Genomic DNA, 22154 nt, shown 5'->3' with positions numbered 1-22154 from the left:
CGCTACGCCACTGCTGAGCGCAACCTTCCCGGCTTCTTCCAGGAGCTGCTCCTCTAAGCTCAAACCGCACAGCCAAACACTTCGGCCAAGGCAGCCGGCACGAGCTCGGAAGGAGGGGGAAAAACGTGCGCTCACAATGACACCCACATCTCTCTTTGCGCTGCTGCTGCTGCTCCTGGCTGCCAGTTTCCCCTTAAGTTGCAGAGCAGAGCACCCTCGTTTCTCGGCTCTGCACAGCGAAGCGTTCCCGGGGATGCTCCTCCCGCGGTGGTCCAGATGCAGAGAGCCTTCCTCCTTGCAAGCGGGGTGGAAAAGAGCGAGCTGTTGCAAAGGTTCCCACTCCGGGTGTGACGACAGAGGCCGGGAGAGGGAGCGGAGCCGAGGCTCTGGGCTGTGCCCTCCCCCTTTGGGGGACAAGGAGGAAGGGAGGAGGGTCTGGGGTCTCAGCCGCCCCAGGAACCGGAGAGAGGGGAGGCTTTGCACACTGCCTGGGAGCTCCTGCAGACCCACAACAGCCCGGGCTGCTTCGATTTCTCCCTAAGCCTTTTGTTGCTGCAGGCGTTTCTGGAGGCTATGCATCTGTTCGGAACGGGGTTTGTTTTGAGCGAAGGGAGGGGAGGCTGCGAGAGATCCGGCGTGGAATCCGAAATCAGCAGCACCCATGGGGGCAGGACACACTTTGGGGTGGACGCACAGGCTCCACGAACCAGGAGGGACTCGCTTACCCCATCTGGAAGTCAGTGGGGTTCACCCCCAGAGTCTAGCATTGCTGGAAAGGACCACTGTTCGCATTGGGCTGGTTTGATGGGTAGCTTGAGTCGAAATTTGGTTTGATGGGTAGCTTTGAGCCAGCATTGCATGGCGGTTAAGAGCGTCGGGCTAGGACCAGGGAGAGACCCGGGTTCGAAACCCCACTCGATTTCTCGCGGGGTGACATCTTGGGGGCAATCACTGCCTCTCTCATGCTAACGAGGTTGCGGTTGGGATTATATGAGCAGCAAGGAGAAAACCCACGCACGCCACTTTGAGCTTGGAGAGAAAGGTGGGCTAGAAACGCAATTTATGGGCTCTGAAATGCTGACAAATAGATCTTGGAGATGCATCGCCGGCTCGTCCAAAGTGTGCCTGGCTTAGAGAGCGGCCTACCTCACAGGCTGGTCTTGAGGATACAGTGGTACCTCGGGTTACATACGCGTCAGGTTACAGATGCTTCAGGTTACAGACTCCGCTAACCCAGAAATATTACCTCAGGTTAATGTTATGTACTGAAGTTCTCACCCTGGGCCAGCAGGGGGATACTGTAGATAGTTTTCACTCAGGTCCACATATGCAAATAAGAGATCGAAAGTGATGTTCAGTGATTGGATAGTTGCAGAAAGTTGTTACAGTTACGTTGTACTGGAGCTCTATATAAGCAGGCTGGCTGAACCCTTCAGTTCAGTTCTGTTCTGGCCTGTGAATAAACAAGAGCTGTCTGAAGAATCACTGTGTTGTCTGATATGTTCACCCACAGCTTAACAGTTAAGAACTTTGCTTCAGGATGAGAACAGAAATCGCGCGGCGGCAGCGGGAGGCCTCATTAGCTAAAGTGGTGCTTCAGGTTAAGAACAGTTTCAGGTTAAGAACGGACTTCCGGAACGAATTAAGTACTTAACCAGAGGTACCACTGTAATTGCAAATAATTGCATAGTGCACCAAGGGGGTGACCCATTCCAGCCAAGCATATCAGCAAACTGCTGAGCACAAATTCAACCACCATTCTGGCATTTCCTCCATGTGTTTGGTCTGTGTAAAGGTTACAGCATTCGGTAATCTATTGGCCACCTTTTTTAAAAAAGAAAACTTCCAAAAAGTGCAAAACTGGTTAGGGTGTGTGTGTGTGTCTTGCTGATGTCACAAGGGCCAGCCGATCAGAGCCTCGCACCGTCGACTTCCGCTTCAAATGTTCCAGGTGTAAATCTAGCAAGATTTTTTTATAACAAACCCCAGCAACAACCTGTTCTTCAGTTATGGGTTTGCAATATCTGACGGCCCGTTTGCAATATTCAGCACCCCATTTAGAAGCACCCTTGTGTCAGGAAAAAGCAGCAATGCAAGAGCGAGCAGCAGGTGTCTGGAATGCAAAACAGGATGTTGATGTTTGGGTCTGTACTATTGGAAGAAAGGGGCAGTCTATTCACTGTACTGAGCACCGGATGTTAGCTCAGAGTGTCATCTGACCTGTACTGGAAGTACAGGGATGGAGTCTCTCTCTCTACTGTTGGAGACTGGAGAGTGCAGACACGTTTCTCTGTACTGCTGGAATGACAGAAATAAAGCAATGTAAATAGATTTCTGTCTGTCTCTTTTCCCCTCCCTGAGGGAAGCAGAGAAGAGGGAGGAGTTGGTGTGTCCCTCTCACGCTGAGTGGGATCACCGGAAAGACCCTGCCTGTATCCTGCCGGGAGACGCAGATGGGGAGGTCAGCCAGGATCTCAGCCGAATGCCTGGAGAAAGGCCAGTTATCTCTGACCAAGGCTGAGAATCTGACACCTTGGACTTGGTTGAAGTTGGTGGGTGGGGTGTCCAAAGGCTTCATGGAAAGGGTAGGAGCTTTTGAGCTTTTGGAGAGAGATTTATAGAGACATTTCTCTCCATTTAGAGCCCAGCTCAGGACGACTTAACAACACTGCACAATCACAATGCCTTGGCCATTAGTTTGTTGTGTTCACCCTCAGAACACCCTTGCAAGGTGGACCAATTAGTATTTTATTTTTTTTCTCAGCTGGAGGTTGACAGATAGTGACTTGCCTGGGACTGTAAGTGGCAGAAGTAAAAGTGGGTCCCATCTCTCTGGGGTTTCCGACCAAATATAATTCTTAGTTTCCATGCAACTGTTGTGGGGTAGCCCTTAATGGATCGTGGCCAGGTCGCCAGGTTGCTTTGCTTGCTTTCATTAACATTACAGCGCCGAGTTGATTTGAAAGATTTAACCAGGCAGGCAAGGTGAGACAGGTATGGCACGGGAGCGCAGCTAGATGCAGCGCTTTGGAGTTATTTTTCAGCAAAAGCCTTTTGGAGGAACAAAACGTGCCGCCAGGGGGCACTGCAGTCAACCAAACACCTCCCCATTCAGGAGGGGAGAGACCCACACGCTACCTCCTGATACCAGGTATTGATTCATCTTTATCATTCTGCTCAAGCACAGAGAGAGGATGTAGGAAGGAAGGATGGTCTGCTGAGTCCCTGGGGAATTAATTGGTGGAGGGGGGGGAGTTCAGAGCACCCAGCCTCCCTTAAATTGATTTTCAGAAGTGTGGAAGGAGGGCTTGGAGTTCGTGCGAGGGATCGAGGCAGCTTTGAAAAGAATATAAGGGGAGAATTACAAAGGAGCTTTGAAATACCCCTGTACACAAGATGCCAATATTTCGGCTGACACCAGCTTCCCCACAGGAGAAGCAGCGCAGATATTGATTAATTTGTTGCAATTATGTCCCACCTTTTCCTCCCCAAGGTGCTCAAGGTGGCGTATGTGGCTCACCCCCGCTCCTCACCGAACAACAACCCCTGCGAGGAAGGCAGGGACCGGCCCCCGCGGTCACCCAGGGAGCTTCATGATGGCCAAGTAGGGATACAAACCCTGCTCTCCCGGCTCCTAGTCGGATGCTCTTGTGGGATGTGAAACACAAGAGCAGTCAAGTACAACATTCCTAGAGTGAACATGTTTACACATGGGGAGGAATGTTTGCCCAGCCAGCAGGTAAACTTCCTGTTTCATTCTGGGCTGGGACAAGCTTCCTCTGCATGTGACTGGAGGTGGGCGTGGCCTCACCTGTGCAGGTAACGACAAAAGCACAGGGCAGGGCAGCCATCTCTCTCTCTGTGACTGCATGCATCGAAGAAGCAACATCTGCTTAGCCAAAGATGCTTCCAGTCAAGAGAGGACAAAGGGACTGTCTCCTTATGAGATAGTTTCCACGTGTATGTTACTTTTCTAAGCTAAGTCTGCCTTCTGGGATCCCATTGTGAACAGAATGTGAGTGAGTAAACTCTTTTTATACTTTTATAGAAGACTGTGCCATGTCTTATCTTTTATGAGGGAATAAGGGGGAAATACCAGAACAGTTATTATAGAGGCTTTAGCGAGCCTGAGCAAACGCATCCGCTGTGAGTTTAAAAAAGGGGAATGTTACTCTGTTAAATTGTGAACTTGTTTACACAAGTTGGAAAGGCTATAACCAAACAATATATCCTCTCCTGCATCCCTGAACATTCCCACAGCTCTAACTGCTGTACCACACAGCCCGGCAGCCTTCATGGGGTTGTGCCTGGAGCTGTGTGTCGGATGGGGCGCCATGAGCCTCGTCTTAGGCGGCGGGTGGGCAGGGGTGGCGAGGCAATCACAGCTGCCCAAGTCCCTTCTGACTTACCCTGAGTCGGGGCAGTGCCGTGGAGTGGTTAGAGTGTCAAACTGGGACCTGGGAGACTTGGGTTCAGATCCTCAGTCACAAAGATCACTATCAGTCACTGTCTCCTGGCCTAGCCTACCTTGCAAAGTTGTTGTGAGGATAAAGCAGGGAGGTGGAGAATTATGTACACTGCCAGGAGCGTCTGGGAGGAGAGGATGGATATAAATGCAACAATAGCAACCAGGGGGTTGGGCTAGATGACCACTGGGGTCCCTGCCAACCATACAGTTCTATGATTCATGCATAAAAGCTCAGTTTTGCCCCAGCTGGCTGGCGGATGCTCTCCATGGTTTCAGAAAGGAAGAGCCCTACTTGAAGATGCTGCGTATTATATATAAGTTGCATGTAAGTTACGCTGACATTCTTAGAATCATAGAACTGGAAGGGACTCCAGCGGTCATCTAGTCCAACCCCCTGCGATGCAGGAATCACAGGTATGATTTATGTAAGTAACAGAATTCTGCCACAGGAGGCAGGGAGGTAAATAGCATCACTTTTGGGAGAAGAGGAAATGCAGCAGAATGGAAACAGTGCTGTGTGAGACAGTAATGGGCTGGATTGGAAACGGATGCCTTCTTAAATCCCTAAAATCCCTATTGGATGGATTTCCCCCCTAAATTGATTTTTGAATTCTGAATTATTGTTATTCACGTTTCATACTGTATTTTATGCTGCTTTCTGTTGCATCAATTAAGTGTTTTAAATTTGTTGTTAGCCACCCTGAGCCCGGTTTTCTGAACCCGGAAGGGTGAGGTATAAATAAAAAATTATTATTATATTTATATTTACCCTCCACCCCTACCCTAGGGCCCAGAATTAGCACCTGGTACTGCTTGTCGTAAGGGACACGGGTGGCGCTGTGGGTTAAACCACAGAGCCTAGGGCTTGCCGATCAGAAGGTCGGCGGTTCGAATCCCCGTGACGGGGTGAGCTCCCGTTGCTCGGTCCCTGCTCCTGCCAACCTAGCAGTTGAAAAGCACGTCAAAGTGCAAGTAGATAAATAGGTACCACTCTGGCGGGAAGGTAAACGGCGTTTCTGTGCGCTGCTCTGGTTCGCCAGAAGCGGCTTAGTCATGCTGGCCACATGACCCAGAAGCTGTATGCCGGCTCCCTCAGCCAATAAAGCGAGATGAGCACCGCAACCCCAGAGTCGGCCACGACTGGACCTAATGGTCAGGGGTCACTTTACCTTTACCTTTACTGCTTGTCGTGTGGGGTTTTCCTGCACTGTGCAGGTGTGCGCGAGAACTGCCAAAGATGAGGCTTCTCTGAGCAAGAGGTGACCCACCTAGTGTCCCCACGAGATGAGGAAAGTACGTGCACACGGGGAAAAAATAAAAAATTACTGGAACCGATTCCACAATGAATGCTGAGACCTTTCTTTTAATGCTTTTGCGAACAGAGAACGGGATGCGCGGTTAAGACGTCTTCAGGGCGCTTCCTTCCACCCGGGTGGCTGGTTTCTCCAAAAGGCTGGTCATCTTGACCAGGAGGTCCTGAGATGCTTGGTCCAGCTGGTCAGCCAGGTGACTGGTCACCCGCAGCATCCTGTCCATTCCCCGCAAGTGTTCGTTTAACCTATGCAGAAGATGAGGGAGAAAACATAGAAACTCTCTTTACCAAAACAGGAAAAAAACAAGAGGAAGGTGTGGTGGGCTTTTATGAGCAATCAGAAGAGGGAACACAAAACCCTGTACTCTTCCCACAGATATAACTGTCCAGATCTGCTTTCCAATGTCATAGCCCCCTCTGCAAGTGATGAACAGGAAGACGATTCAGAGGAACAGACTCATAGCAGCAGCGCCAGGGGCGAAGAGGAGCAGTCTGATGGGGGAATGGCTGCGCTAGAGGAGGAGAAGGAAGCTGGTGAGGGGAGAGGGGAGAGACTTCATCAGGCAAGGCCCCTTTCCTCCTGCCTTGCTCCACCCTCCACTCTCTGCTTCTCAATTTGCAAAAGCTCTGGTTTTCCCAGTAGTGATGTATGGAAGTGAGAGCTGGACCATAAAGAAGGCTGATCACCGAAGAATGGATGCTTTTGAATTCTGGTGCTGGAGGAGACTCTTGAGAGTCCCATGGACTGCAAGAAGATCAAACCTCTCCATTCTGAAGGAAATCAGCCCTGAGTGCTCACTGGAAGGACAGATCCTGAAGCTGAGACTCCAATACTTTGGCCACCTCGTAAGAAGAGAAGACTCCCCGGAAAAGACCCTGATGTTGGTAAAGATGGAGGGCACAAGGAGAAGGGGACGACAGAGGACGAGATGGTGGGACAGTGTTCTTGAAGCTACCAGCATGAGTTTGACCAAACTGCGGGAGGCAGTGGAAGACAGGAGTGCCTGGCGTGCTCTGGTCCATGGGGTCACGAAGAGTCGGACACGACTAAACGACTAAAAAACAACAACATTTTATGCACTGTGGCTTGCCGTTCTTTTATTGATTATTTATTGCAATTGTTATTTATTTATTGCAATTGTTATTTATTTATTGCAATTGTTAAGAGTAGATTTCTGTTTAATTTTTATATGCTGGTATTTAATGTTATTCTACACTATTCTAAGGTTGGAGGTTCGAATCCCTGCAACGGGGTGAGCTCCCGTTGCTTGGTCCCTGCTCCTGCCAACGTAGCAGTTTGAAAGCACATCAAAGTGCAAGTAGATCAATAGGTACCGCTCTGGCGGGAAGGTAAACGGCGTTTCCGTGCGCTGCTCTAGTTTGCCAGAAGGGGCTTAGTCCTGCTGGCCACATGACCCGGAAGCTGTACGCTGGCTCCCTCAGCCAGTAAAGCGAGATGAGCACCGCAACCCCAGAGTTGGCCATGGGAATGTAACTCTGCTAAGTAAAATAACTTGCTAGCACAAGTTAGGAAGGACAGTAATAAACAATACATCCTCTCCTGCCACCCTGAACATTCCCGCAATTCAGAAGTCCACACGGACCAGCAGCAGCTCTCCAGAATTTCAAGCAGGGCAGCAGCAGATTTCAGGGAGTGTGGACCAGTTACCCACACTTGGCTCGCGCCGAGATGAGAGGGTGCCGCCAGGGGCACTGCAATAATGGCGAACAACGGAAGACAAGAGGCAGTGGAGGGGACAAATTTTGGCACAGGGTGCCACTGAAGTTTTAAAGCCACTGGGTAGAGGTTCTCTCTGGAGACGCCATTGAGAATTGAACCCGGGGCATTCAGCAAGCAAAGCAGATGGTGTATCACTAAATTCTGGGCTCCCCTGTGTCTAATGCCCATTCATTTTAGTAAAGGTAAAGGGATCCCTGACCATTAGGTCCAGTTGTGGCTGACTCTGGGGTTGCGGCGCTCATCTCGCTTTATTGGCCGAGGGAGCCGGTGCACAGCTTCCGGGTCATGTGGCCAGCATGACTAAGCCGCTTCTGGCGAACCAGAGCAGTGCACGGAAATGCCGTTTACCTTCCCGCCGGAGTGGTACCTATTTATCTACTTGCACTTTAATGTGCTTTTCAACTGCTAGGTTGGCAGGAGAAGGGACCGAGCAATGGGAGCTCACCCCGTCGCAGGGATTCGAACCGCCGACCTTCTGATCAGCAAGTCCTAGGCTCTGTGGTTTAACCCACAGCGCCACCTGCGTCCCTCCCATTAATTTTATCGTGGTGCTATTAAGCAGGGAGGGGGGCTTGGGTGTTTTCAAGGGCACAGTGGGTGTGCAGGAGAGTGGGGGGCCAAGAATATGAGGACAGGAGGCAATGGAGACCAAGGAGCAAGATTTTAGTTTCTCTCTCTCTCTCCCCTGTTGGGACATGGCATCCATCGCACAGGGAGCTGGTGGCTGAGTGAGTTACACAGCCGCAAAACCGCCAGCCAAATTCCAGCTCGGATGTGAAATTGAGCCAGGGCAATGCAAATTCCCCAGGAGAAACCCCTGAGAATCAGCAGAAAAAACATATAAAGAAATTGCTCTCGCTCAGCCGGTCCCAGTCTCTCAGCATTGCAGGCTGAATGTACAAGCGTCTCTCCTTGCAACACGTAATGCAAGGCCTGCAGGAGAAGTTTATAAGAGTAGGCACGGCATGGAGAAAACAGAAAGAGAGAAAGATTTTCTCCCTCTCTCATAAGACTAGAACTCATGGTGAAAGGTTCAGGACAGGCAAAAGTAAGTCGTTCTTCACACAGCACAGAGTTAACACCAGTCTTGAAAGATCTACATTGGCTCCCAGTACGTTTCCGAGCACAATTCAAAGTGTTGGTGCTGACCTTTAAAGCCCTAAACAGCCTCAGTCCAGTATACCTGAAGGAGCGTCTCCACCCCCATCGTTCTGCCCGGACACTGAGGTCCAGCTCCAAGGGCCTTCTGGCAGTTCCCTCACTGCAAGAAGCCAAGTTACAGGGAACCAGACAGAGGCCTTCTCGGTAGTGGCGCCCACCCTGTGGGACGCCCTTCCATCAGATGTCAAAAGACTAAACAACTATCTTACTTTTAGAAGACATCTGAAGGCAGCCCTGTATCGGGAAGTTCTTAATGTTTGATGTTTTATCGTGTTTTTAATATTCTGTTGGGCGCCACCCAGATGGGCAGGGTATAAATAAATAAAATAATAATAATAATAATAATAATAATAATAATAATAATAATTTCAGAAAGCGCAAACCAGGTAAGTTTGCCTTTAAGAAGGAGCTGAATTCAATGTGTCCCCTGCCCTGAGAAGGAAGGATTTCCTTTCCTCTGCCTGCTGGTTACTGTTGGGAAACTGTGTACGTGCAGCTACTAACACAGAGTCAATTAAGGTTTGGCAGACAGCCAGAAGGCAATCTGAAGGAGTAAGTCTGCCTGGTGATAACAGAGGAATGGAGACAGCTCCCTGATTGGTCAAGCTCTCTCAAGGGAGTGATAAGTAATGACCTACTAACTGGAATGTGTTAGTTCAGGAGTTCAGTAGTTCTGTGTGTCAGTTTAGGAGTTGTGAGTCGTGTCAGAGAGAGGTAGCAAAAGATCAGTGTGCTGTTCCTGTAAATAGTCCACTGTATATAATAAACACCTAACTACAAGTTCCTGGTTCCTGCTTCGTCTATCCCAGGGGTCTGCAACCCGCAGCTCCGGAGCTGCATGTGGCTCTTTTACACCTTTGCCGCGGCTCCGGGGCGGATACTAGCGAGGGGAGGAGGCGCATTGTGCTCCCCGACACTCCCCACTGTGGCGGGCGCTGTACTGGCTGTGACGTCGCATGGGGGCGGTGCGTGCGTTAGTCACGCACTGTCCCGACGTCACCTTCCCGCCTGCTGTCAGATTGCGGCTCCGGAGATATATTTGTTTTAAATGTTGCAATGGTTTTGCGGCTCCCAGTTTTTTTTCCTTTGGAAACGGGTCCAAGTGGCTCTTTTTGTCTTAAAGGTTGCAGACCTCTGGTCTATCCTGTCTGCAGCCAAGTCGCCAATTGCTTCCGTGGATTCTGTGTGTGCTCTGCTAGGTCTGGCTAAGGTCCTGCAACTAGTCGGAAAGTTGTGAAACACCAATAGGTTTTGCCAATAGTTACTTCCTTGGCTGACCCAAGGTTCCAGTTTTACAAGAGATCTCCTTCCTTTCCACTTACCCTCCCGCTAATCCTGCAGAGGATTATATAGGATGCACGAAGCAGCTAGCTCTGTGCTCCATTGCTAAGCCCTCAAAAAGAGCATCTGTTGTGAAGAAGCACCTACTTCTTTTTTTCGTCCTCTGCATGCAGATGGTCATCTGCATGGATGTGTTCCTCCAGCTCCTGCAGGAACTTCCCAAGAATCTCATGGAACTCCCCGTTGGCCTCTCTCACATCAGGAAGGGCTTGGGAAACGATGTCCTGGTACCTGGACTGGCCGGCCTCCAGAGCTGCAGCCTCCTGAAGGCTCTTCAGGTTGCCTCCAAGGTCCTCCAACAAGATCTTGAGATGGTCAAGCTCTTCCTGAGAGGCTGGCGTGGCGGTTGCCTGGGTCGTCTGCATGCAAGAGCTCCCAGACCAGGGGATGTGAAATGTGAAGTCGCAAAAGTCTGGGTTTGGGGACTGATCTCCACGATCTTCTGGGGTTGGTCTCACCGTGGCATTGCCCAGTGATTCCTCTTCCTTGCTCTGAGCAGGTATAAGCAGACTCAGCCCTAGCAGCAGACTCCAAACCGTGAGTGGTCTTGTTGCAACCTGGAAAAAAGGAAAGGCGAGTCACTATTATCAGAGATGGGGTGTGGGTGGTTACACCTGAATTCAGTGTTGGGATGCTGCCGGGGAGACGGGGGCATTGGGCTGGCCCCCAGCTGGCCCCAGCCACCGGCCGGCAGCCGGGCGAACACCGGACTCCCTTGGAATAGCATCAATCAGCGGCATGAGCCTCCGATATGTTCAGAAGCTGTGCCCGCTCTTATCAGTAGAGTGAATAAATCCTCACAATGGAAGTGACGGACAGAGACATGTGTAAGCATTATTGACAGCGTTTATTCAGCATAGTTCAGGAACAAAGGAAAAACATGTCTGCTTCCCTTCGTCTCCAAGCAAAACAGCAACAGCAAAAGCAATATACAAACGGAAGTTCCCAGCAGACTGTGCTGGAAGCAAACAGGCATGTGACACACAACAGTCATGCCTGTTCCTTTTAAGGTGGAACGGAACTATATGCTAACATTCAGACCTGTTTTTCCAAGCCCAGTGCTTTTCCCAGTGTGGGAAAAGAGAGAAGAACTCGTCAAGGGAGTTTGGGGTGTTTAGCCTGGGGAAGAGGAGACTGAGAGGTTATCGAATGGTCCAATTCAAATATCTGAAAGGATTTTACATGGAAGGTGGAGCAAGTTTGTTTTCTGCTGTTCCAGGGGGTTCGGACCCCAAATTAATGACTTCAAGCTACGAGAAAGGAGATTCCGACTAAAGATACAGAAAAACTTTCTGACAGTAAAAGCTGTTCGACAGTGGAACGGGCTTCCTTGGGAGACTGTAGACTCTCCTTCCTTGGAGGTTTTTAAGCAGAGGTTAGATGGCCATCTGTCATGGATACTTTAGCTGAGATTCCCGCATTGCAGGCGGTTGGACTAGATGACCCCTAGGGTTCCTTCCAGCTCTACAATTCTATGAGTCTATGAAAAGGCAGGACAGAGGTTCTCCAACTAACTAACTAACTAACTAACTAACTAACTAACTAACTATTGTAGTTGTGAATTGCCCTGGGCATAGGGTAGTATATAAATATATGATAGCCATGTTCAAATATATAAAAGGATGTCACATAGAGGAGGGAGAAAGGTTGTTTTCTGCTGCTCCAGAGAAGCGGACACGGAGCAATGACAGTAAGAGCTGTTTGACAGTGGAATTTGCTGCCACGGAGTGTGGTGGAGTCTCCTTCTTTGGAGGTCTTTAAGCAGAGGCTTGACAACCATATGTCAGGAGTGCTCTGATGGTGTTTCCTGCTTGGCAGGGGGTTGGACTCCATGGCCCTTGTGGTCTCTTCCTGTCAGTATCTCAGCTCACAGTCAGAGGTAAACTGGCCTCCCCCGGGCAATTGAGTGAGATACTTGTTTACCTTCCGTCTGCTACTCCCGGCAGGCTTGGTCGTAAACCGGTGATTCTCCTCATTAGACGTGAGGAGAACACACTCTCTGCTTCTCTCTCCCTGCTTTCCCCCCCAGGGAGGGGAAATGAGACAGACAGGAGTCCTATTTACATGTTTTATTCCTGTCATTCAGCAGTACATAGAAAACGTGACTGCACCCTTCAGACTCCATCAGAAGAGACACAACTCCGCCCCTGTACTTCCAGTACAGGTCAGATGACACTCTGAGCTAACATCCGGTGCTCAGTACAGAGAATAGACTCCCCCTTTTTCCCAACAGTACAGTTGCAAACCACAACATCCTGTTTTGCATTCCAGCCATCTGGAGCTGGCTTTTGCCTTGCTGCTTTTATCCAACACTTCCAACTCTATGATTCTATGATTCTATGAAATTTAATTAACAACAACAACAACTGCTACTACCTTGTAGGCTGATTGGCACAAATAAAGCCCCTCACCTCCATCACCAACTTTCTTTTAATTTTTATTGGAAATTTTATTTGCAACATAACATAACCCCCCAATACAGAAATCCACCCTCATTAAACGTGAACATAACATACAATAAGCATAACATAAAACAATACAAACAACCAAATAAAAGACTTCCTTTATCCTGTATCTGGCCTCCTTATTTACTTCTTATAAGCTGTTTCCTTTATGAATCGTTATTAAGATTTTTCTAATTATAATATCCACAAAGTCTCCTGCAGATGTTAATCAAAACAAGTCCAGGTATGTATTTTAGGGCACTGTTTTGTGAAGTATTCTCTGCATTTTCCCCATGCTTTTTGAAATTCTTGTCTGGTGTGATCTCTAATTGCCTCAATCTAGCCAGTTCAATATACTCTAACAGTTTGTCTTGCCATTCCTTTTTTGTTGGCACAATTTCTTTTCCCCAGTTTTTAGCAATTAGGATCACCAACCTCCTTTTCGTTCAGCTCGTCCTTGCAATAATTTGTGTCCAGATTCCCTTCCTGCCAGGAAAGCAATCATCACAGCTTTGCTGTTGGCAGCCAGCAACCGTCCCCTGGCAAGAAACACCTGGCCACCTGCCACGGCTGTCTCTTGCCCACCTGTGCCCTGCACAGCCCGACAGCCTGACAAAAATAATCTGCCTTGCTAAGGTTTCCCCCTCTTTCCTTCTGGCATTCAGTCCCAAAAAACCCAGCGCTCGGTATTCTCCCCAGAGGCATCCAACGTCCTGCAAAAGGAGGCACCTATTTATGCAGCACACGGTTAATCTATGGAACTCCCTGTTGCAGGAAGCAGTGGTGAATACCAACTGAGACAGCTTTCTGAGAAGATTAGACAAACCCAGGGAAGTTCATCCCAGTCAGGGGTAACAATACTTCTGTAGACTCTCCTTCCTTGAAGGTTTGTAAGCAAAGGCTGGAGGGCCACCTGTCATGGATGCTTTAGCTGAGATTCCAGAAAACCAGGGGGGTTGGACTTGATGACCCCTGGGGTCCCTTCCACCTCTACCATTCTATGGTTCTGAATACCATTTGCTGGAAACCGCAAGAAGGCAGAGGACTTTTGCGCACAAAGAATGACAGAACAGGACGCTGGACTAGATGGGTCATTCACCTGATCCAACAAGCGCTTATGTGTTTAATTACTGCCTTTAATCCTTCAATCTCCCAGGACATTCTATACAAGATCTTAAAGTAGCTGTCTTATTACAAAAGAAATTCAGAAACAGACTAGAAAGAGAAGTTGATGAATTGCAACTTATTACCAAACTTAAAACCATGGAGAGACCTGGTCTGAATAGAGACATTGGATTCTTATCTCATTATACATGATAAAGCTATTTTTGGCCATCTCACCCCTTGCTTTTTCCTGTAAGACCAATTGCAGTCTGTAACAGGCATCGACAGGTTTACCACAGCTGTCAGCCAATCACCCATTCCCACCACCCTCCTGAGTAATATCTCTCCCCACCCTCTCAAAAAGCAGAGACATCACCTTGCCAACAAAGGTCCGTATAGTTAAAGCTATGGTTTTCCCAGTAGTGATGTATGGAAGTGAGAGCTGGATCATAAAGAAGGCTGATCGCCAGAGAATTGATGCTTTTGAATTATGGTACTGGAGGAGACTCTTGAGAGTCCCATGGACTGCAAGAAGATCAAACCTCTCTATTCTGAAGGAAATCAGCCCTGAGTGCTCACTGGAAGGACAGATCCTGAAGCTGAGGCTCCAAGACTTTGGCAACCTCATGAGAAGAGAAGACTCTCTGGAAAAGACCCTGATGTTGGGAAAGATGGAGGGCACAAGGAGAAGGGGACGACAGAGGACGAGATGGTTGGACAGTGTTCTCGAAGCTACCAGCATGAGTTTGACCAAACTGCGGGAGGCAGTGGAAGACAGGAGTGCCTGGCGTGCTCTGGTCCATGGGGTCACAAAGAGTGGACATGACTAAACGACAAAACAACAACCCTCTCACTATATATAAGGGTCCGGTGACTTTTGTTTCAGTGTATCTGAAGAAGTGTGCATGCACACGGAAGCTCATACCAAGAACAAACTTAGTTGGTCTCTAAGGTGCTACTGGAAGGAATATTTTTCTTGGCATGGTTAGGGTTGTTGTTGTTTAGCCGTGTCCGACTCTTCGTTAGGGTTAGGCTTGGGTATAAGGGATAGGGGAAATGTTTTATTCATGCTTCTGAATGCCAGCTGTTGGAAACCACAGAGAGTGCTCTTGCATTGAAATCCTGTTTGCAAGTTTCCCACAAGCATCTTTTCAGCCATCCATAGGCCCCTGGCCTGATCCGGCAGACTCCTCTGAGGCTCTTAAGGTTTCCAGCAACTCCATTTGGTGCTCAGTGACAGAACCCAGCACACTGGATTTTCCCCAGAGGCATCCGATATCCTGCAAGGGAAATGGAGGAGTTTCTCGTTCTCTCTCTCTCTCCCTCTGGCTGGCCTTTAGGGTAGAGTCTTCTTTGGCACTGCTTCCCGCAGAACTTGCTGAGCCCCTCCTGGCTGCCAGAAGCTTCCTCCAGCAAAATACTCAAAGGCAGGTTTTGGTGGCCAAATTAAGTTCTGCTCTAATTAATCCATGAAGCCAGATAGAGATGGAGACAGAATCTGTTGGAAGGAAGCAATGTTTGTTTGTTTGTTTGTTTGTTTGTTTCATTGATCTCTCATCTCTCCTCCAAGATACTCAAGTTGGCCAACACAGTTCTCACTCTCCCCCACCATTTGATCCTCGCAATATAACCCTGTGGGGTAGGCTGAGGTTGAGAGGCTGTGACTGGCCATTTGAAGCCCTGGTCCGACACCAAGACTCTAACCACTACTCCACTCTGCCTCTGCACCGGAGTATATCTACACCATCCTTCATGGCAGAAAAAAACCGTTCCAAAGTGGCTCAGGTAAAGAAAGGTTAAACGATAAACTCGCAGGATCATGGAAAATATAGGAATTGGCCTTATAACTACCTGAATGCCTTATAACAACTAAGACCATTGGTCCATCGAGCCGAGTATCATCTAATTTGACTGGCAGGGGTGCCAACTTGAATAAATTATTGAGATAGCAGCATGAGGGCTGGGCAGGGGGCGTCAAAGGTTGCTGAGGGCCACCAATGAAGGCACTGGGGGCCACATACGGCCCTCGGGCCATGAGTTGGACCACCCTGGGCTAAGACTGTTACCTACTGCCTGCCCATACATGCCCTCCATCTTATCTCTGATGAAAATAGGGACGTCCTATTCCATCCTCCTCATCATCATACCCTACTGATCTGACTGGGGTTGCCCCAGCCACTCTGGATGGCATCCAACATATATAAAAACATAATAAAAATTAAACATTTTTAAAAACCTTCCCCATACAAGGCTGCCTTCAGATGTCTTCTAAAGGTTGTATAGTTCCTTACCTCCTTGGCTTGGGATGTCCCAAAGAAAAGGAGAGGGATGCGGGTGGCGCTGTGGGTTAAACCACAGAGCCTAGGACTTGCCGATCGGAAGGTCGGCGGTTCGAATCCCCGTGATGGGGTGAGCTCCCTTTCTTTGGTCCCTGCCAACCTAGCAGTTCGAAAGCACGTCAAAGTGCAAGTAGATAAATAGGTACCGCTCTGGCGGGAAGGTAGACGGCATTTCCGTGTGCTGCTCTGGTTTGCCAGAAGTGGCTTAGTCATGCTGGCCACATGACCCGGAAGCTGTACGCCGGCTCCCTTGGCCAATAAAGCGAGATGAGCGCCGCAACCCCAGAGTCATCCATGACTGGACCTAATGGTCAGGGGTCCCTTTACCTTTACCTAAGGAAAAGTGGGACATTCGAGGATCAAATCAGAAACCGGGATGACTTCTGTAGATCTGGGACTGTCCCTGGAAAATAGGGACACTTGGAGGGTCTGCCCAGCGGTGGAGGAAGCTGTTCGGGCGCCTGGGTGAGCCGCCCACTGTGAGAACAGGATCCTGAACTAGATAGACCATTGGCCTGATCCAGCATGTCTGCATGTTCTTCCTGGTACTTTGCAAAAGGGATGAGTGGAATCTGTTTTACGGCTGACCCCTCTCTGGCGGAGGTTTTTAAGCGTCACCACACAGATGGATTCCAGGGTGCCTGTTTCCCTGAGCAAAGCTTTCAGCATTGTGGATTTCGTAGCTGTGCGAAGCCCGCCAACTGCTCTCGCCCGATTCATTTCTGATTCCCTCCCTTGCATGATCCAAACCAGCTGCCTATTAAGTGCGCACTACAAAGGCAGGCCTTTTTGTTTCCCTGCAAGTCACAGCCTTGCCTTTTCCAGAGAACCTACGTTGCTGCCAGATGGCATCCGAACAGACTTCTAATTCGAGATACTTCCTTTGAATCGCAGTCAGCGGGAATGTGAATTAAGGAGTCGGGAACTGTCCTGAATTGCCGTCCCACCTCCCAGGAGCAGACCACACCCTGGTCTGTCCCCTCTTCTTGTGGGGCATGGATGACCCAGCCTTAGTTAAGAACAGGAGCAGGGAACAACGGTGGACTTTCAGTTGTTGTGGATTCACAGACCCTCCAAATGCCCCTATTCTCCAGGGACAGTTCTGGATTTACAGAAGCCGTACTGGTTTCTGATTTGATCCCAGTGTTATTTATTCAGTGGTCTCTGTTTGCCTGAGCTCAAGTCTGGATTAAGGATTCTGAGCTCCTGTGTTCTGATTCAATACATGTTGTCCATTCACAGAACGTTTCAGGATTTGGGCCGCTGCCATTGGCCCTTGAACTCGCGATTCGCAGGTTGGAAGTTTAGACAGCCAGTCACATTGGGAGTGGGAGTGGCCTAGGCTTCCAGAAATGTATATAAGCAGTTGCTTTGCCCCTGTTTCCCAGTTATGTAGTTCAAGAAAGGTTCTTGCTGTTATCGCTGTGTCTTGCCTTGTAGGAACCAACCTACAATTCACTGGTGACCAGGCCCAGACGGGGGGGGGGGGGGCAGGCCTCCGATTCCAAAGGGGGCATTCCTATGGGAAACGGTGCTTCGCAAGACGAAAAACTCGCAAGAAGAAAAAACTTGCGGAACGAATTAATTTCGTCTTGCGAGGCACCACTGTATTCAGTTTCACGGTTCTAGTGTTATGAGAGAGGAAGAGAAACATTTCTCTACTCGCTTTCTCCATGCCGTGCATAACTAAGCGGAAGGTTAATTATGCTGAAGGATAATTATGGGGCAATGGAAGATGTGGGGAAATGATGGCTTGACGCAATGTTGTACAACCTCCCTGAACACCAATCAGAATGGATGTTCAGTAAAGAGCTGACATCATCCAACCTTCACCCTGGCTTTTGACAAATTTCCTGGACCAACTTTATTCTTGCAATGTTAAGCTGCTTTAGGCTGTTTTTAATATTGTGCCATGCTAGATTTCAGTATGAATGTTGCAGGTTAGTTGCAACCTGCCCTGAGGCCCTCGGGTGAAGGGCGAGTAACAAATTTCAATAAGAATAAGAACAATGCCATTTAAGCGAGTTGCTACCATAACCACATCTGGCAGCCGTGAGCTGTACTGTCCACATCACAAGGTTTTGTAATTTTTATTTTTCCAGAGATTCTGTGTTCTTTTTCAGGCGTTAAGGGTCTGGTATTCACCAGACAATGAATCCCTTTCAGAGCAAGTTTGGAAACGCCTGAAAAAACATGATCTCAGACAAGCATAAGAAAGAGGAAAAACATATGATCAGCCCTGGCTTTGAAAGGGCCACCAAATGCCTGGCCCATAAAGGATTTATTTTCGCATAACCAAGTTCTTAACCACACAGCATCGTATTTCCCTGGACTCTGCCTTTCCCATTCGAAGCCTCTTTTCTCTCTCATCTTCTGCAGATGGTTACATACCCTCCAATGATTCTCTGATGAAAACAGGGGTGTCCTATTCCATAATAACATTAACAACAACCATTTTACTACTTATGCCCTGCCACTCTGGGTGCCTTCCAACAAATATAAAGGTAAAGGGACCCCTGACCATTAGGTCCAGTTGTGGCCAACTCTGGGGTTGCAGCGCTCATCTCGATTTATTGTTCGAGGGAGCCAGAGTACAGCTTCCAGGTCATGTGGCCAGCAGGACTAAGCCCCATATGGCAAAACAGAGCAGTGCACGGAAACGCCGTTTACCTTCCTGCCAGAGCGGTACCTCTTTATCTCCTTGAACTTTGACGTGCTTTCAAACTGCTAGGTTGGCAGGAGCAGGGACCAAGCAATGGGAGCTCACCCCGTCACGGGGATTCGAACAGCCGACCTTCTGATCGGCAAGTCCTAGGCTCTGGGGTTTAGACCACAGCGCCACCCACGTCCCACATAAAAACATAATAAAACTTTTTTAAAAAACCTTCCCTATACAGTGGTGCCTCGCAAGACGAAATTAATCCGTTCCGTGAGTCTCTTCGTCTTGCAGTTTTTTCGTCTTGCGAAGCACGGCTATTAGCGGCTTAGCGGCTATTAACGGCTTAGCAGCTATTAACGGCTTAGCGGCTTTAAGAAAAAGGAAACAAACTTGCAAGAACTTGCAAGAAGCAAGCCCATAGGGAAATTCGTCTTGTGGAATGACTCAAAAAATGGAAAACTCTTTCGTCTTGCGCGTTTTTCGTCTTGCGAGGCATTCGTCTTGCGAGGCACCACTGTATAGGGGTTGCCTTTCAATGGTTTGGGTTTCAGATAACTCCATACACTCTGACATTTCTCTGATGAAAATAGAGACATCCAGGGGTGTGGGAGATAAATATTTGGGGGTGATAATGATTTTTGTTCTGTTGCGTAAGTTTGTGCAGGTTTTTTGTGTCAGCGTCACCTTGAATGTGTTATGTCACTGTTAAATTGCTTGTAAGATTCTTATTTGTATATCTATCTCTTTCTTTCTTTCTTTTTAAATTTTATTCATTTTTCTTTTTCATTCATCCTCCCTCCCTCCCCCCCCCAGGGCTTCCCCCAACTTCCACTTCTGGTTTGTTTCTCCTTTCACCCGCTTTGCTATCTCCTAACAGAAAAAGTTGTTAATAACATAACATCAAGCCTAAAAACATAAAAATAAAAGTAAATACACCATAATATTTCACTATTTTCTAAACATTTTCTAATAATTTCTAATACTTCTAATAATTTCTAATTTCTAATAATAATAATACTAATAATTTCTGATAATGTGAATGTTTATTTAAATCCTGCCGTCAAGTCTATTGACATCAAGTCTATTGACTTTCTTTGTTTCTGCAAATATAATATAAATAGTTCCCATTCTTTTTCAAAGTCACTGTTGTTTGTTTCTCTCAATCTATCTGTCATTTTTGCCAGTTCTGCGTAGTTCATCAACTTCTCTTGCCATTATTCTTTAGTTGGTATTTCTCCAAGCTTCCAATTTTGTGCAATCAATATTCTTGCTGCTGTAGTGGTGCACATAAGTAAAGTCCTCACTTCTTTTGATATGTCTATCTCTTTCAAGTTGCCCCCGGATGAAGGAATTTCAGGAAAAAACGCTTTGGGGCTTTTAGTAAACTGTTTGTGGCACATCTGAGAACTCAAACACAAGTTATTGGCTCTTGGAGTCCCTTCCAACTATACAATTATACGATTCTCTTTTGGTTTTGTGCAGTGCGTTCCGTGTTTTTGGTTTCTGTAGCTGTTTACACACACACACACACACACACACACACACACACACACACACACACAGCAAAACCTTGGTGACCCGTGAGCCTTAGAATTACCGGGTGTTTTTTAGAAAGAAAGAAAATAGCAGAAGGAGGATGATTGAATCTGATGAGGTCCATGACACTGGGAGATGTTTTGGATTTCGTTTACCCTCCCCCCCCCCCATTACATTTTCCCTAAAAGATTTCCTTAATTTGCATATGCAGATGAAATAGTCAGTGTTATGACTTATGGTCCTGTGTGCCTGCCCTGCCAGTCTTTTAAGAATCTAGCTTCCCCTCTTTAGAACCACTGCTCTTTTTTTTCTCATGTGCAATGAATGCACCTTTAACAGATAAGTTAACTGACTAAATCTCAGATGATCAATTAAGTAAGGGGTTTTGCTTTGTTTTAGATGACCCTAGCCTGGCTTTTAATGAAAATGCAGAGTAGCAAATTCGACCTGCATTAGTGCTGTGAGGTCGTTTTCAGACAACCAGCCCGTTGAGCTTCCATCCCAATTTGCTTGTCACACGCTTTACTGAGAGGTTAGGCAACATTATTGCACATTTGTTCTGATTTGCTTGTGGGGAGGTTAGACTGAAAAGCATTTTCCACACCTGCCCTGTTCCAGGTACTAAAGGTTTCTCAGAATGCAGATTGGACAACTCCTAATTTGAAAACCGCTTCAAGACAGGAATAGATAGCAGATCAACTCCAACCTCTCCCTCCACACAAAACACCTATTTTTAATATGCTGGGCAGCGATAATATGAACCCAAAAGTCTCCGACTCACCATGGCAGAGATCTCTCCGGTGCAATTCAATGCGAACTTCAGCAGTGGATCAGAGTGACAGCTGTCCTCCAACGTCAGCGATGCAATGGGCAATTTAAAAACGTCTCTGGGAGTCGTCTGCCTAAGATCTCCTCCAGCGATCTCCCTGGAATTCCCTGTGGGTCAGTTATGGATTCAACCCAAGTCAATCTACCAGTCAAGAGGACCAGCTCTGTGCATGGGAAAGCTAGACAGACGGACCGTGTCAGCAGAAAGCGTTTGTTGTGAGCGCAGTTTCCTTCCTTCGCAGTGCCGTGGCAGTGTGTGTGTTTTCAATTTACTTAACTTCTGTGGAATGCTAATGACTGACCAAGAGAGAGAGAGAGAGTTAGAGATCTGGTTTAAAAGAGGAAAAAGGAGGCCCAATGCTGAGGAAGCAAAGAAGGAACAAGCTGTACTCACCATTGGTAATGATACGGAGGGGGGGGGCATGTCTTCTTCACCTCCTTCTTCGCTACAGTATATCCATTTATTTCCAATTGTCAATGTCAAAAGGGACTAAAATCTATGAAATTCATAGAAAATCAACGTGCCAATTTGCTCAATTTCTCTAGGACCCCATGACACCTCCCCTGTCCTCCATAATCCCTCAAGCAAGGTGTCAAGACCCTAATCCGGTCAAATCGCTTTGCCAAGCCCTTCCTCCGGGCGATGCCAGGTGACAGACCATGCATACATGGACCATTGTCTTCTCAGGATGTGCTTATCTGCGCATATCTCCAGCTCTGCATATTCCCCCCTCCCTCCTCCATATGTTAATCTGTGTAACCCAACCTCTTCTTAATGTATTCATGATGTAACTGGGATGTATTTTGCACTGTATTCTGGGATATGGAGGGAAATTTCAAACGTTCATGTCACCCCTTTCTCGCTGTTCAATCTCGCCTTGAACCTGTTACGCAATAAACTTGGATCTTCTGTAGTTTGCTCCTGCGTCCGGCTGAGCTCATTTTCTTCCGCAGGGACCCGCGGACCTAGTCCGACGAGCTGGGTGGCAGAGTAACCCCGCACCCAGATTTTTCTGTAACAGTAACAACAGGGCTGGATTTGGGCTTTAGGAGACAGCAAGCCATGATATTGCCATGGAAGATTGCAGCTCAGCACTTGTTTAGTATGAATCAAAGAGTTGGAAGTGTTACGGAAAAATCTAGGTGCGAGGCTGCTCAGCCACCCAGCTCATCGGGCAGAGCCCGCGGGTCCCTGCGGAATAAAGGAAGGAGTCCAGCCAC

The 22154-nt window shown here is 48.0% G+C and overlaps 2 protein-coding genes across 2 annotated transcripts in view; both read right to left on the bottom strand.

Moving 5' to 3' along the window:
- Window positions 1-373, bottom strand: part of CHRNA2 (cholinergic receptor nicotinic alpha 2 subunit) — a 31811-nt gene extending 31438 nt beyond the window's left edge. The window contains exon 1 of the mRNA XM_081188661.1: window positions 12-373. The gene's annotated coding sequence lies outside the window, so the exon portion shown is untranslated. The remainder of the gene's footprint in view (window positions 1-11) is intronic.
- Window positions 374-5811: 5438 nt separating this feature from the next.
- LOC308584119 (uncharacterized protein) lies at window positions 5812-21262 on the bottom strand. Its single transcript, XM_081188851.1, has 3 exons — window positions 20887-21262; window positions 10111-10580; window positions 5812-6026 (listed from the first exon to the last, which is right to left on the bottom strand). The coding sequence occupies exons 1-3, from the start codon at window positions 20887-20889 to the stop codon at window positions 5867-5869; spliced, it is 633 nt and encodes a 210-aa protein (XP_081044977.1). The 5' UTR covers window positions 20890-21262; the 3' UTR covers window positions 5812-5866.
- Between the last annotated feature and the right edge of the window lie 892 nt (window positions 21263-22154).

This window comes from Podarcis bocagei (assembly GCF_964188305.1).
Source record: "Podarcis bocagei genome assembly, chromosome: 3".
NCBI classification, from domain to species: domain Eukaryota; kingdom Metazoa; phylum Chordata; class Lepidosauria; order Squamata; family Lacertidae; genus Podarcis; species Podarcis bocagei.
The sequence above is the reverse complement of the archived record's forward strand: the minus strand, read 5'-3'. Positions and strand labels throughout refer to the sequence as shown.